The following is a 14,174-nucleotide window of genomic DNA, read 5'->3' as shown; positions in this document are numbered from 1 at the left end:
TCACGAGTAATCTATGTCCATTGTATAAAAATTAGAAAAAAATCCCAGCTCAATCAAAAGGAGAGGAAATTGCTATGGTTCAGAGGTAGACACTTTCCCCGGCAGGGCCTTTTCTCCCCTTTCTGCGTGAAAATGGGAGTGTGCCTTGCCCCACTTTTCAGATTTGACGGTATCAAAACATCTCACCTCACAACCCAGGCACTCAAAGTCTGTCATTCTAATTTTAGGAGTTGGAGGGGTTGGGCTCCGGTTTTCTGTGATGGTGCCTTTGCATCCCTGTTTCTTTTGGAGAAGAGGCTGCTTGGAAGAGTGGGGATAGACTGTGGAAGGCTCTGTGTGACAGGCAGATGGTCCAGGGAACCCCTCAGAGGCCCCTCCATGAGGGGCACTCAGGAAGGAATGTGAGTGTGTGTGTGTGTGTGTGTGTGTGGCCTGTGTGGTCCATGTGGATGGGAGCAGGGGTCCATTTCTGTGTCTGGGAACACGGGAGATCTGTGATGCACAAGAGGCAGCCTTCTAAACCAGAGCAGTAAATTTCCAGGGACCCCGTGGCTGCCCTGACCCCACTTCCTTGTGTCAGCTGTGGCTTCCTCCTGTCTCGGTTCCTGCAGGAAAGGAGCCCAGCTGCCACCTAGCTGGGTGAGGGGTGGGGGCTGGGGTTGCTCTGAGACCAGTGGGGATGGGAGTTAGACCATAGCTGAGATCTGAGCTTTCAGGGCTCTGTGCCAGCATCTCAGGACAGGCTGCCTAAGCGGAGCAACTAAAAGGCACTTCCAGAGACTGAGCCCGAGTACAAAGGCCTGACCAACCTAAGTCCTACTCACAGAGTGGGAGACAGGGGCCCAGAGTCACGGGACCCCAAGTTCATAGACATCGCAGAGCCCCCATCATCCTCCTGGCTCCCACCTCAGGCCCCGGGGCTACTCGGCTGTGGGGTGGGGGAGCCCCCAGCCCTGATGGCGTGGGGCACTGGACAAGATGCTGAGCCCAGCGGGGCCTCAGTTTCCTCCTCTGGAAAGTAGGTAATTGTGTCGGTTGAGGGGAAGAAGGAGAGACTGTGGAGATGCCCAGCGTGCAGTTTCCTTGGCCCCCCAGCCCGAGCCCCCACACTGCCCACCTTCATGGGGTCCATGTTGAATTTCTTGCGGCCGATGCACAGCTCTTTCTCCCTCTGGGCCATGCGGCTGTAGATGGAAAGACATCAGCCTGGACGCCCCTGGACCCCAGGGCACCCCTCCAATCCCCAAGGACGCTTTCCTTGGCTAGAGCCAGTATTCCTTAAGGACCTCCAAGTGGGGTCAGAGTCACCTGGGAGAATGTGAGAAATCCAGGGTCTGGACTGCTTCCTGAGCCAGGAAACCCAATTTCCAATGGGCTCAGCACAAGCATTTTAACCAGCTCTGAAGCTGTGACCTCGGGAGCCAGAGATACTCCCGGGGAGAGGATTTAGAAGGGCTTGGAGTGGAAACAACATAACAAGGAGGCTGGTGGGTAGGGTGGGGGAGGGTGAGGAGAGCATAAGCTCTGGAGCCAGACTCCTGGTGCAAATCCCACTCAAGGGGAGTCACTTCATCTCTCTGGGACTCAGTTTCCTCTTCTGTAAAATGGGGGTGACTCCACCTCCGGCACCCCAAGCACTGTTGGGAGGTTAAAGCACTGAAAACAATGGGTGGTAGGAGCTGCGTAACTATTATGTTATTGTCATTGCTGGGGCTGGAGCAGGGGATCTAGAGACATGCGGGCTGCGCACATGTGCGTGTGTGCATCAGTGTGCATGTGTGTGTGCGTGTGTGTGTCCTGCTTGGAAGGTGGAGATCAGAGGCATCAGAGAACTGAGGCTGGCAGGGGCAGGGTGGGGATCTTCTGAGACATCAAACGTAGGAGTCAGTGCCCTGGGGCCCTAGGGGTTATGTATGGACCAACCTTCTCGTTGCACAAGTGGGGAACTGAAGCCCAGAGAAAGGAGAGGACCAACCGCAGGTTTCAGAGCCAGAGGGCATCTTCCCACAGAAGGGGCAGAGTGGATGACACCCATGGGTGGGGTGGGATGGACCAGCTTCGGCCTGACCACAGGCGTGGCTTTTGTTCCCATAAGGTCTTTGGCTTCCTAGTCCTCATCCTCGGGGCTGAGTTTTCCTCCTCCCTGACCTTTCCCAGGATACTCCTGGCCAGTGATTGGTCAGGGGTGGGGTCAGGTGGGCTGGGGGAGACTTGGGGTGGAGGAGGCAGGAGAACGGGGGTTGGTACTGAAGAGAGGGGGCAGTCTGGAAGCAAGGACCAGACCAGACCAGAGGATGGACTGTCAGAGCTGCCGTGTTCCTATTTCACCCCGAAGCCCCCGCTCTGGGGGTCTGACCCCCAGTTTCACCAGGGCCTGGGCTCATTCACTCTCACTCCTGACATGCGACATCCTCGAGAAAGCACTGTGGCAGCTTCCCTGGGTCCCCGGCCGGCCCCTCACCTCTCCTCTGCTGTCTCAAAGCAGTCGATTTGGGCAAACACATCTGCGATCTCATCCTTCAGCTTCTGTGGAGTGGCAGGGGCATTTCAAAGAGGGAGAGTCAGCGGGTGGAAGCCAGGACAAAGTGGGCTTCACAGCCCTCTCCAGCACCCCCCCAACACAATCACTCTCACCCTGGGCATGACTCCCAGACCTCTGTCTTGAGCGGTCACTAAGGGTCCCTCCCCAGGAAGACCCCTTTTCCAGATGTCTCTTATCTTCAAAACCCCAAGCCAACCCTACTGCCTCTGTCTGTATCTAATTCTCCCGGGGCTCCTGTCTCAGGGTTAGGGAGTCCCCAGTCCACACTCTATTTCCAGTCTTCCCATCTCCTGCCTCTGCCGCTGTAAGGTGTCCCACCCTGAGTCCAACCTTCCGCACACGCCCTCCTCCACCCAGCTGCCATTTTTCTGAAGCAGGGCTTGGTGCCGGCCCTTCTCCTGCTCAAACTCTGTCCATGGCTTCCTACTACCTCCACATCAGGAAGGACAAATTCCTGCCCTGTGATCAGGGCCCAACTCCTCTCTGGTTTCCCTCCCTCCATCCATTTACCCTACCCTAGACTTTGTGGCCACTACAAGCCAGATTCTCTGGGTGCAGTATGGTACAAGACAGCCTAGGCTCTCTTCTCGTGGACTCTGCAATTCCAGCGGAATTTACAGAAGAGGACACTGAGGCCCAGAGAGATGAGATCATGTGTCCAACATGTCTCCAGGAGACCCCCTAACTCTGCCGACAACCACCACTGGGTAGATGGGGAGAGGTGGCAGCTTGTCCAGCATCCCTTTGCAGCATGCGCACCTGGAAAGAGCCCCTGAAGGCACCCCGGCCCTCCCTCTCCTCCACCAAGACCTTGGAATGGGGGGTGGTTCCTAGGGGTTTGTCCTGGGACCTAGGGGCAGCGTGGAACCTAGAGCTTTTAAGTCCATGTGATCTTGGCCCAGTCACTGAGTGAATTCTCCACAAATAAAATGAGGGGTGGGTTCATGCAAAATTATTAATTGAACACCTACTATGCTCTTACCATTGGGCTGGGGATGCAGTGGTGGGAAACAGACCCAGGCTCCCCTTACAAGGAGCTCATGGTCCAGCGGGGTTGGGATCTTGGGACAATTGAAATGACCACACAGAACATGATCAGAGCAGTGGTCTAGAAAGAGCCTGTCAGGTGGTAGGTACTTGCTGAGGGAATGAGCCTGTGCCTTTGTCTTTCTCTGGAATCCTAGGTATATGCGTGGTGGGGTGGAGGGTAGGGTTCCAGCAGCTACAGCCAGGGTGGACAGGGCAGCCCCTAAGAGGAGAGACATTTGAGCCAAGAGTGAACTAGGAGAAGGCGGAGCTCTACGGAGGGCTTGGAGAGTATCAGGCAGAGGGAACTGTGAGTGCAAAGGCCCAGGGGCAGGACTGAGCTGCATGGCTCATTCCAGGAGCAGAAGCAGCGCCTGGCTCAGAAGGTTTCTGGGAATCAATGAGCTAATGTCTGAGAGCTGGTGAGGTGGCAAAGTGCTAGGCAGATATTGGCATTATCTTGACTAAATGGTCTACGTGTTAGGAGGGTGGAAGCTGAGGCTCAGGGTGGGGATGAGACCAGATAGAGGCCACGAAGGTGGGGTTCTGCACATAGTAGGTGCTTAATCAATTGCTCCCTTTCTCTGCCTTGCTCTCGTGGCTCTCTCTAGGCCCTGGAAGCTGAGCCAGGAGTGGGGAGTCCCCTTGGGAATTCTGTCCTTCCCACTCCTAAGGCCAAGGCCAAGGCTCCGAGTGGGCTGGAATCTAGGCCTGCTCTTGGTCCTGGCCGCATCAGGAGTGAGTAAGAGTGTTTGCTCATGTGTGGGTGTGGTTCGAGGGCGTGAACATGAGTGTGGACAAAAGCGTGTGCATTGTGAGCGGAGTGTGAACACACCTGGATATCCTCCAGAAGCTGTTTCCGGTGCCATTTGATCCTCTGCAGCTCCTCCGCCTCCCCGCTGCTCAACTCCCCTGGGTCTGGAGAGAGAAGAGCTAGTGGTTCCCTGGCTCATTCCCAGCCCTCCCCTCCATCCCTCAGCTCCACCCTTAGCCACCCGGCTAGCTCTCACTTCCCCAGGGCTCTCCTCCCTCCAGAAACCCATGACTTGCTTGCCCTCTTCACTCAGGCCTTGGCTGGGACGCCACCTCCTCCACGAGGCCTTCCCTGACTGCTCTGTCTAAAGCAGTTCTTGCCCCACCCTCGCCTTCCACCAGCTTTTTGTTTCTTTTGCCCCTCTGGGTACAGGCTCACTCAGACTCGCTCAGCCATCTGTTCACTTGCGTCGTTTGTATTCTACTCATTCCACTCAACCCCATGAGAACAGGCGCTTCAATAATTTTGCTCATTGCTATATCCTCAGCACCTAGTAAGGGGCCTCCTAGGTGGCGCTAGTGACGAAGAATCCACTTGCCATTGCAGGAGACATGCGTCCAATCCTTGATCTGGGAAGATCTCACATGCCACTCAACAGCTAGGTCTGTGTGTCACAGCTATTGAGCCTGCACCCTATAGCCCGCGCTCCACAGCAAGAGACGTCACTGCAGTGAGGAGCCTGAGCAGCACTAGAGAGCAGCCCCCGCTCACCACAACAGTGAAAAGCCTGCACAGCAACCAAGACTCAGCAGAGCCCCAAAATAAATATGTTAAAAAAAAAGGAAAGAGTCCACCAGCCAATGCAGGAGGCCCAAAAGACGAGGTTTCGATTCCCAGGTTGGCAAGATCCCTTGGAGGAGGAAATGACACCCCACTGCAGTCCTGCCTGGAACATTCCACAGGGAGAGGAATCTGGTGGGCTACAGCCAACAGGGCCACAAAACACTGGACATAACTGAGCACACACACAGCCCTAGAAAGAGGCTGACAAAGCAAGCACTCAGTGCCATACTTGCCAGGGGCATTCATCCTTCACCGTAACTTCATTCCTTCACTGGATCACGTATCTCTCATCTATTCATGTATTTGTGTGACCAGGAAGTGGCAATCATTTTCCCTGACATCCCATTGGCCACCTGTTGTCACATGGCCACAGCTACCTTCAGGAGAGGCTAGGTAATGAGCCTTCAGTAGGGTGCTCCTGATATCCTTACTATAAAGATGAGGAAACTGGATGTGGGGGGACATTTCACTCACGCTCCGAGAGGTGAGGGGGACTGGCCAGGGTTCCAAAGGGGCAAGTTGCTGCCAGGGTGGGACTTGGGTGGGGGTGACTACAATTCACCTGGAAATGAATGAAAGGAGACGTGGGTGCTCCAGTGTCCTGTGCAAGGCGCTATGACCGTTTCCCTGCCTGGGTCAGCTGGCCCACTGCTATACACCCTGCTGTGCTTTCTGTCCCATAATACTCTCCTGGTCAAAATCTCCATGGAATCTTGATTCCTTAGAGGAGAAAGTCTTTGTCCTGGTCCTGGGGCCTCCACAGTCTCCCAGGCCTCTCCAGCCAGCCTTGCTCCCCACCATTCCCAACAAGAGCCCACCACTGCAGCCTGCCCTCAAATGGTCTAACAGTCTTACTTCCCCGCCTTGGCCTCTATAGCTCCTCCACCCTAGGATGCCTTTTCTTGTCTGCTCATCCAAATCCTCTCGACTCTCAAGGCTTCGCTTTGGGAAGCGCCTGATCACATTTCTTAAAGGTTTTGCGAGTACAGACATGATCTCTTCCAAATAAAAGCAGAGAGAATATCAAGGGGTCCCTTTCCCTACGTCCCCCTTCTGTCGACTGAGCAGCTATCTTGGACTTTGAGATGTCAGCTGGGTATTGAGATGGCAGGGCATCAGGCTAGAAGGAATCTGGGCTCCAAGCATCCATATGGAGAAGAATCATTTTTCAATGAGAGAGAGAAGGTTTGAGGATGTCTCACTCCCTGTTATTCTGAGCCTTTTTGTTACATCAGCCAACCGTGAAACAGCTAACACAGTGTTCTTGTCTCTGAAACATGAACCACAACCTAGAGGGTGGTTGTCAGGATTGAAAATGCTGACTTTGGTCAAACACTCTGTGAGTATGTGGCATATGGTAAGGGTACAACACACATATAATGGATGCCACGTTGTGCCTCCTGGTTCTCCCTTGCAGGACCAAGGCACCCACTCCCCCAGTGGCTGGTGTGGGCGTGTGTGACCTGCTGAGGACTCGCAGCTGAGTCCCTCCTCAGAACTTACCTCAGCCCAAATGGAGCTGCCTCACCCAAGGATACACTGCTCCCATTGGGCAGTCACTATATAAAAAGTCAAGGCCCAAGCCAATTTTTAGACCCAAGCCCTATTGACTGAAGGAGAGGCCAAGCCCAGAGCAGGAAGGCTTCTGCAACACTGTATCAGGAATATATGGTAATGATCCCCTCATCAAGCAGCCAGATAGGTCTGTCTGACCCATCAAGTGATAAAGTCAAGTGAGCCCAACAGCAATCCTTAGAGACAGAAGGATCCAGGAAGCCCCAGGGACAGCTGACCCAGACCCCCGTGTCACCCACTGCTGTTACACCAGTCCCCCAGCTCATACTGTGTCTTCACGGATGGGTCCCTTGCGACCTTATGACAGAGGAGGAAAGGCTGCACTTAGTTCTGGGATGGATGGCTCAGGGTTTGGTTACAAGTAAAACCGAATAGCTATTGAACTACAACCCTGCTCAAGATGTTCCAGAAGGACAATGGTGAGAAGTCCTTCCAGGAGGCAGAGCTTTGGGAAAGGCGTTTATTTCATGTGGAAAGAGAAGCAGTGTGAAGCGAGAATATACCTGCATTCATGAGTAGAGGAAGGTGCCTTGACTGTTCAGAAGGAAAGAAGACTGAGAACAAAAAGGCCTGGGGAAGAGGCATGCGGGCGGCCCTGTGGCAGAGTGTGAAGATTTCTGTAAACACGCTGATGTTCCCCAGGAAACAGCCACCACAAGGGAGTCACTAAATCACCAGGCAGAGAGAATGACTCAGCCAGTTGACATCAGCCAGTCTCTGCCTGGAGAGCCCAATGCTTGTACCATGTACATGGATGAAGCAGCCATGTGGCCTCTTTGGAGGCCCTGTGTGGACTCACTCATCCAGGGTCCCCAAGCTACTGCCACTGATTCATATCAGACCTGCCAGCAACAGAGACCCACTGTTTTTCAACAAGAGCAGCCAGCAACTTGGCAGCAAATCTATTAAACTGGATCCCTCATTCTGCTTACGGTGGCTTTTCCTGCCCACAGAGCCTGGGCCAGCACCACTATCCAAGGGCTCAATCTGCTGACCCAGAATACAGCAAAACATCCCACTGGACCAAGGAGCCCTCTTTACACTGAAGAAGGTGTGGGAGGAGCATGCGGCCTAAGGACCCAATGGTCCTCTCACACATTTCACCACTGGAAGATGCTGGCCTGATGGAGCCACAGAGCAGCCTGTTGAAGATGCAGCTGAGCTGTCAGTTGGAGGTGTTAAACTGCTTGGATGGGGCACCATCCTTGAAGATGTACTACACACCTTAAATCAACGACCATTAGATGGTGCTTTGTTCCCAAGAGGTAATCTACTGGGATTCAGGAACCAGGAGTGGTACCATCCTTCTAGTGACCGCCTTGGGAGATTTCCTTCCTCTCCTTGCAACTATGAGGTCTAGAGATCCTGGTTTCCAAGTGGGAGTGGAGTGGAGGTGAGGGGAGGTAGCACTTATACCAAGGGACAAAGTAAGCGTCTCATTAACCTCTAAATGGATCTTTCTCAGTTTAAGACACTGAGACTCAGAGAGGTGAAGTGACTTGCTCTGGGTCACACAGCCAGGAAGTGGCAGTGTTGGCATCAGAACCCTAGTTTTCCCACACCTAAGCTTCCATCCCAGGAGAGGTAGATTCTGCATGCCTTTGGAAACATGCAGGGATGGACAGAGTGAGGGGCCATCTTCATGGAGACTGGAGCGGGGCCATAGCGGGGGAGGCGGTGCTAGAAACTGGGACCTGGAACTCTTCCGTCAGGAGTGGAGGGAGGCTGAGTTCCACGGTGGAAAAACCCAGTCACTTCTAGTTGACTTTGGAGTGAAAGATCCAACCTTTGTGTTTGTTTGCTTTTCATTGTTTTCCTGTTGGCAGGGGTTTGTCCTGAAGGCCCGTTTCTCGCCCAGGGTACACCTGCTGGTGGAGGCCAAGTAAATTCCTGACTGGCTGCTTGTTGGATAGAAGCCAGGAAGGAATTCCATGTTCCTGTGGATGCTCCCCACGGTAGATGGTCAAGGATGAGCCATGGAGATCCCATGGCTGGGGCCCAGGCTGACTTCTCCTCTCTTCCTGTGGGGTCTCATTATTACCCCCTCTCCTCCTGGGCCAAGGAACCACACCCATACTCTCAGCTCCAACTCCTTGCCCTGAGCTTCAGACCCTTCCACCCCTCTTGTGTTCTGTCAGCTCATTTGTCTCTGCAACTAAAGCAGAACTCCTAGAATGTCCCCTCAACCTGGCCTTCTTCCTGAGTTCTGAAGCTGTGGGAATGGCCCCTCAGATACCCTGGCCAGAACCCCAGGAAGCACCTTGACACACACCTCACTCTAAGCCTCGTGTGTCCTTCATCACCAAGCCCTGTTTATCTTCTTTCTGTTTCCACAGCCTTCACCCTCACCCAGACCCTGGGCTACTCTCTCCAGATAACTTAGAGCCTCCTGAATCCTCCCTGCCTCCACTCTGTCCCTCCCATGCAGTCTCCCATGACATCCCATTGTCTAGTGGCTAAGACTCCGCCCTCCCAATGCAGGGGGCCCAGGTTTGATCCCTGATCAGGGAACTAGATCCCACATGCTGCAACCGAGAGTTCGCATGCTGCAGCTAAACGTCCCTCATGTAGCAACTAATACCTGGCACAGCCAAATAAATCAGTCTTAAAAAGAAGACCCCAAGTCTTACCTGGCCGACGCTCATCTCACACTGCACCCACCCCTGCCCTTGGCCTGAGGGCCTCTTGGCTGCTCTTTCCCTCCACAGGTCTTTGCACATTCTGTTCCTTGGTTCAGGAATGCCCTTCGTTCTCCTCCCTGCCTGGCAGCTCCTACTCATTCTCTCCATCTCCTCTGGGGCCCTCCATCTGTGCATCACCAACCCCCTCTATCCCCGCAGCAAATCTGGGATCTTGCTCTACAAACAAGACAAGTTGCTGGCAAAGGAAAGACGTGCCGGTTGAGCCCCTACTGTGTTGCAGGCCCTGGGCACTCCAGGCTCTTGCCATCCACTATCTTGTTTGATCCTGACCCTGACTCTGGAGCCGGGTATTTCTAAATCTCATTCTATAGATGAGGCACTGGGGGCTCAGAGAGGTTAAGTGACCTGCCCAAGGGGACACAGCTGGAAGGTGGCAGAGTTGTGGCTCACACCCCGGCCCATCTGGGGCTCTGAGGCCACAGCTTTGATACCCAATTTAACACCCATCTTCTGCAGCCAGGCATCTCTGTACAGATCGTCAAAACCCCCACAAGACGCTAAGTGTGGATCTTCTGACCCAGAACTGCTGACCACCAAGAAGGATGAAGACAAGGTGCAGGGTGATGGCCGCAGTCTGAGCCCCTTTCTCTTTTTGGGTAAAAAAATAAAACGAGGCCAACATTATAGAGCTGGGGAAAGTGCTATTTTTTTCCACCTGGGAGAGTGGAATGACAAGGGGGGGTAATGAGAGGTTATTTATTTAAAAATTTTTTCTTTTAAGGCTCAATTTTATTTTAATGATTAAAATTTTTTGGCCACATGGCATGCGGGATCTCAGTTCCCCGACCAGGGATCGAACCCGTGCTACCTGCTTTGGAAGTGCAGAGTCTTAACTACTGGACTGCCAGGAAGTCTTGCCTTTTTATTCATGTACCTCCTTTAATGGTTTGGCAGGTGTGTTCCTGAACCCTCTCAGGCCACCGTCCCCTTCTGTCAGATCCTGACCCAAATAGCTGGAGGCTGGCCAAGTACGTCTAACCCCCCTCCAACCCCGAAACAGTGCAGACCACCCCGAGCCTGCTGCTGTCCTCACGTGGTGGACAGGGGCTTTCCGACGCTTCACCTGTTTGCTTAAAAGTAGGGATTTCTCCCCATTTCAGAGCAGAGGGCACTGAGGTTCAGAAAGGGTGGCAAGGGCGCAGCCTGAGAGGGGTCACTGCTGATTCCAGTCCAGGTGATGACGAAGTTTCAGGCACTGGCGCAGCTCGAGGCAGATGGATTTTTAATAATAATAAAAATAGTGACAATAACGATAAAAAACACAAGAATATTAAAATATTAGTAACAACTGCCGCTGCCATGAGATCTGTTTACCCTTCACTGGGCTGTAAATCCACACCTCTGGAAGGCCGCCTTTGCCAACGACTCCTCCTCACCAAGCTGGGCTGTCCCCCCACCCCCGCCCCGCCTCTTGCGCTCCAGGCCCAGGCCGGCTGAGTGTGCCCAGGTGCCGCCCCAACCAGCTCCCCAGCTCCTCTCTACTTCCCCTTTGTCCTTCCTCTTTCCCAGCATATTTTTAGAAATCTGCTCATAGCCCCACTTCCAGGACAGCTGGACCCGCTTCCCCTTTCTAGGGCAGGAGGGGGTGCGATCCGCGGGCCTTGAATCCAGCAAGGGGATCTGGGGTGGGGGGCGGCCAGCAGAGCTACACTCGCCCCAGCCCCTGAGGCCCTGTGCGCCCATCGCATCGTGTGGCTTCCTCCCCAGCCCAGCTGCCTCTATTTTTAACCTGCAGTCTTGCTGCACCAGCCCCACGGCTGCCTTTGGTCACACCGGGGCTTTGTTGCCCAGACCGCTCAGCGTTTCAGCAGACCTGGGGGAGGGGACCTGCGGGTATCAAACACCCACAGCTGGAGGTGGGGAGGCAGCCCCTTCGCCACCATCCCATCCATTGTATGAGTGGGGAAACTGAAACCCACAGAAGGAAGAGGCCCATTGTGACCTCTGGCAGGTTGGTGCAGAGGTGGGATCTGAACCAGGTCGCTTCCCTAGGTCTTGCTGGGATGATGGTGCCCACTTAGAGATGACACACCTGAGCTCAGAGAGGGAAAGTCACCAGGCTGTGAAGGAGCGCCAATAAAGACCCAGTCTAGGTAGCAGAGAAATGACCTTTCTTCCCTTCATTTCCTCCAGGAAGTCCTCCCAGATCGCCCTTGCCCTGGGTGGAAAGTGTCTCCCTCCCAGGCTGCAGGTCTGTGCCCCTCTGCGCATCTGCCCTGGGTCACCGTCCTGCAGGATTTTTCTTCCTCTGCCCCACATGCCAGACCAGCAGCTCCCTCAGGACTGGGCTTGTGGCCTGGTCATTGCTATCTCCAGCATCGCACAGCCCAGGACCTGCACACCAGAGGACTGCTTATTGTATGAACGAATGAATAGGCGAACTGATCAATGGAATCCTCAGATCTCCCAAGAGACTGCCTGCAGTGACTCCGCTGGATCCCTGTCCTTCCAGGACCAGCCTGAAGCAGAGACTCACCTCTTGGCCTCCCTGGGAGGCCCCGCCCCTCCTGTCCCTCCCCCACAGCCCAGGCTAAACTGGGGCTCTCGCTCCTCTCAGATCTTGTCCCTATTCTGCCACTTATTGGCTGCCTGACTTTGAACAATTCCATCCTGTCCTCCAGTTCACCTCTGTGAGCTTCAGTCTCCTGAGGACAATCTCCTTGCGTGGTGGAAACAAACCATCCTAAAGATTTTTGTGTCTGAAGACCCCAGGAATAATGGTGCAAAGACAGGTAGTTGGGGGGCAAGAATTCACTGTCTCCCGTCACCCTCGCAGCTGCTGAGTGACCTTGAGCCTGGCACTGCTCCTCCTGGGGCTCCTCTTGCCCCCCTAGTTGCCACTAAGATGTGTTCACTGAAGACATACACTCCATGAGCCACCGGGCCCCAAAAGCCCCCAGGAGAAGCACAAGGGCTGCGGTGAGAGTGCTGAACAGGCAGCCGGGAGGCGTGGAGTCATCCTGCCTCAGCAAGACTGTGTCCCCCCTTTCGTTCCATGTGTAAATGAGGGCTTCCCAGGTGGCTCAGGGGTAGAGAACCCGCCTGCCAATGCAGGAGACTCAGGAGACATGGGTTCAGTCCCTGGGTTGGGAAGATCCCCTGGAGGAGGACATGGCAGCCCACTCCAATATTCTTGCCTGGGAACATCCCATGGACAGAGAGGAGCCTGGCGGACTACAGTCCATGGGGTCACAAAAGAGTCAGACACGACTTAGCAACTGAGCACACAAGTAAAGGAGGGCTGTTGAAACAGATCAGTGGTTCTCTAACTGTGTTCCCCAGAACCCTTGGGGCAAGGGGAGGCCCAGTGGGCGGGATCAGAATGCTCTGTCTTAGGTTTTGTTTGAAGAAAGGGTTCTGTTGCTAACAGGGTTCATGTCATCTGGACCTGGGGAACTGGACAGCTCCAGGCAGTCTGTCTTCTGGAGTTCCAGGCCATGCTAGAACATTCTGAGATGCAGGGCACAGAGGTTTAGTCCCAATCCTTTCTGCATCACAGATACACAACGCAACACAGCCTGGCCCTGCTCTCATACCAGCTGCTCAGCCTCCTTGCCTGCTTACCAGGCAGACTCTCAGCCACAGCCCCTGCTGCTCAACCCTGCCGGTCCCTTCACTGGCAAAGCTGGTGTCCTCAGCCTCCCCAAAGGCCATCATCGCCCACCAGAGGCCAAACGGGCTGCAGGGTTATTATGTCACCCAGACAGTTATCATCCTCACCAACATCATCATCTTCAACACAAACCACCTTTCTCAATTCCACCTCAGGGCCTTTGCACTGACGATTCCTTTGCCTGGAATGTTCTTTCCCCGGAAACTCACATGGATCACTCCCTTCTCTGCTACAAGTCTCTGCTCAAACAGTGCCTCCTCTTGAGGCCTTCTTGGCCACCCTCTCCCATCTTCCTTATCTCACCTTACTGTCCTTCATCCTGCTTGTCACCGTCTGACAGCACATTCATATATTTACTGTCTGTCTCCTCTGGAGTGTAAGCTCATTAGGGCAGGGGCCATGCCTGCTTGGTTTGCTGGACTCCCAGTACTTGCAACACAGCTTGGCGCCTAGCCTGAGCTCATCAAGGTCTGTCGCCTGCTTCTGCATGTCCCACCTGTGTTATATCTATTTATACATGCTGCTTCCTGTGAGGCAGGCACTATTACCCCCATACTATAGAACAGGAAAGTGAGGCCCAGCCAGGTCGGCCCAGGTGCTTACCTGGGTGGCACAAGTCCATTCTGAAGCCCCTGGGGGAGAGTGGCCTGCGCTCCCGCAGCCCGCTGACCCCGCTGCCACTCGGGCTGCTCAGGCAGGGCTGTGTCACCTCAGACACACCAGGCCCTTTCCCGTTCGCCCCGCCCAGCACAGCCTGGGGAGGAAGTCCTGTCTTGCTGGGGTCTGGTGCGCAGGCTCTTGACGTAGCAGTACTTCCTAAAACCGGCAGAGTTTGAGTGGTAGGGATTCTTTGCATTTCGAGTGTAGGCAAGGGCAGAATAGAGGCAAAGGAGGCAGAAAGAGGGATGAGAGGGTGGGTGAAAAGAGAAAGACGGTGACACAGAGAAACACACACACACAGATGAAGATGCTTACTGGAGGACAGAACCTCCCTGCCTATAAACTTAGGGGCCGTTCAGGGGGTTTCCCTCGTGGTCCAGTGGCTAATATTCCCAGTCCCAATGCAGGGGCCCCAGGTTCAATCCCTGGCCAGGGAACTAGATCCCACAGGCTGCAACT

General features: G+C 54.3%; 1 protein-coding gene across 7 annotated transcripts in view; it reads right to left on the bottom strand.

Annotated features, from left to right (window-relative positions):
• CYTH4 (cytohesin 4) overlaps nucleotides 1-13,762 on the bottom strand; it is a 30,683-nt gene extending 16,921 nt beyond the window's left edge. For 2 of the 7 annotated variants that reach the window (XM_042247263.1, XM_004006733.5), the window contains exons 1-4: nucleotides 13,659-13,762; nucleotides 4,404-4,486; nucleotides 2,462-2,526; nucleotides 1,118-1,184 (exon numbers count right to left, since the gene is read on the bottom strand). In XM_042247263.1, the coding sequence (XP_042103197.1) occupies nucleotides 1,118-1,184; nucleotides 2,462-2,526; nucleotides 4,404-4,486; nucleotides 13,659-13,677 (234 nt within the window). In that variant the 5' untranslated portion in view covers nucleotides 13,678-13,762. Of the gene's footprint in view, nucleotides 1-1,117; nucleotides 1,185-2,461; nucleotides 2,527-3,524; nucleotides 3,792-4,403; nucleotides 4,487-10,505; nucleotides 10,647-13,658 lie in introns of all 7 variants that reach the window. The other 5 variants (XM_042247265.1, XM_042247266.1, XM_042247268.1 and 2 more) reach the window with 5 other exon arrangements.
• Nucleotides 13,763-14,174: the final 412 nt, after the last annotated feature.

The sequence above is a fragment of the Ovis aries genome, chromosome 3, assembly GCF_016772045.2.
Source record: "Ovis aries strain OAR_USU_Benz2616 breed Rambouillet chromosome 3, ARS-UI_Ramb_v3.0, whole genome shotgun sequence".
Taxonomy (NCBI): Eukaryota; Metazoa; Chordata; class Mammalia; order Artiodactyla; family Bovidae; genus Ovis; species Ovis aries.
The sequence above is the reverse complement of the archived record's forward strand: the minus strand, read 5'-3'. Positions and strand labels throughout refer to the sequence as shown.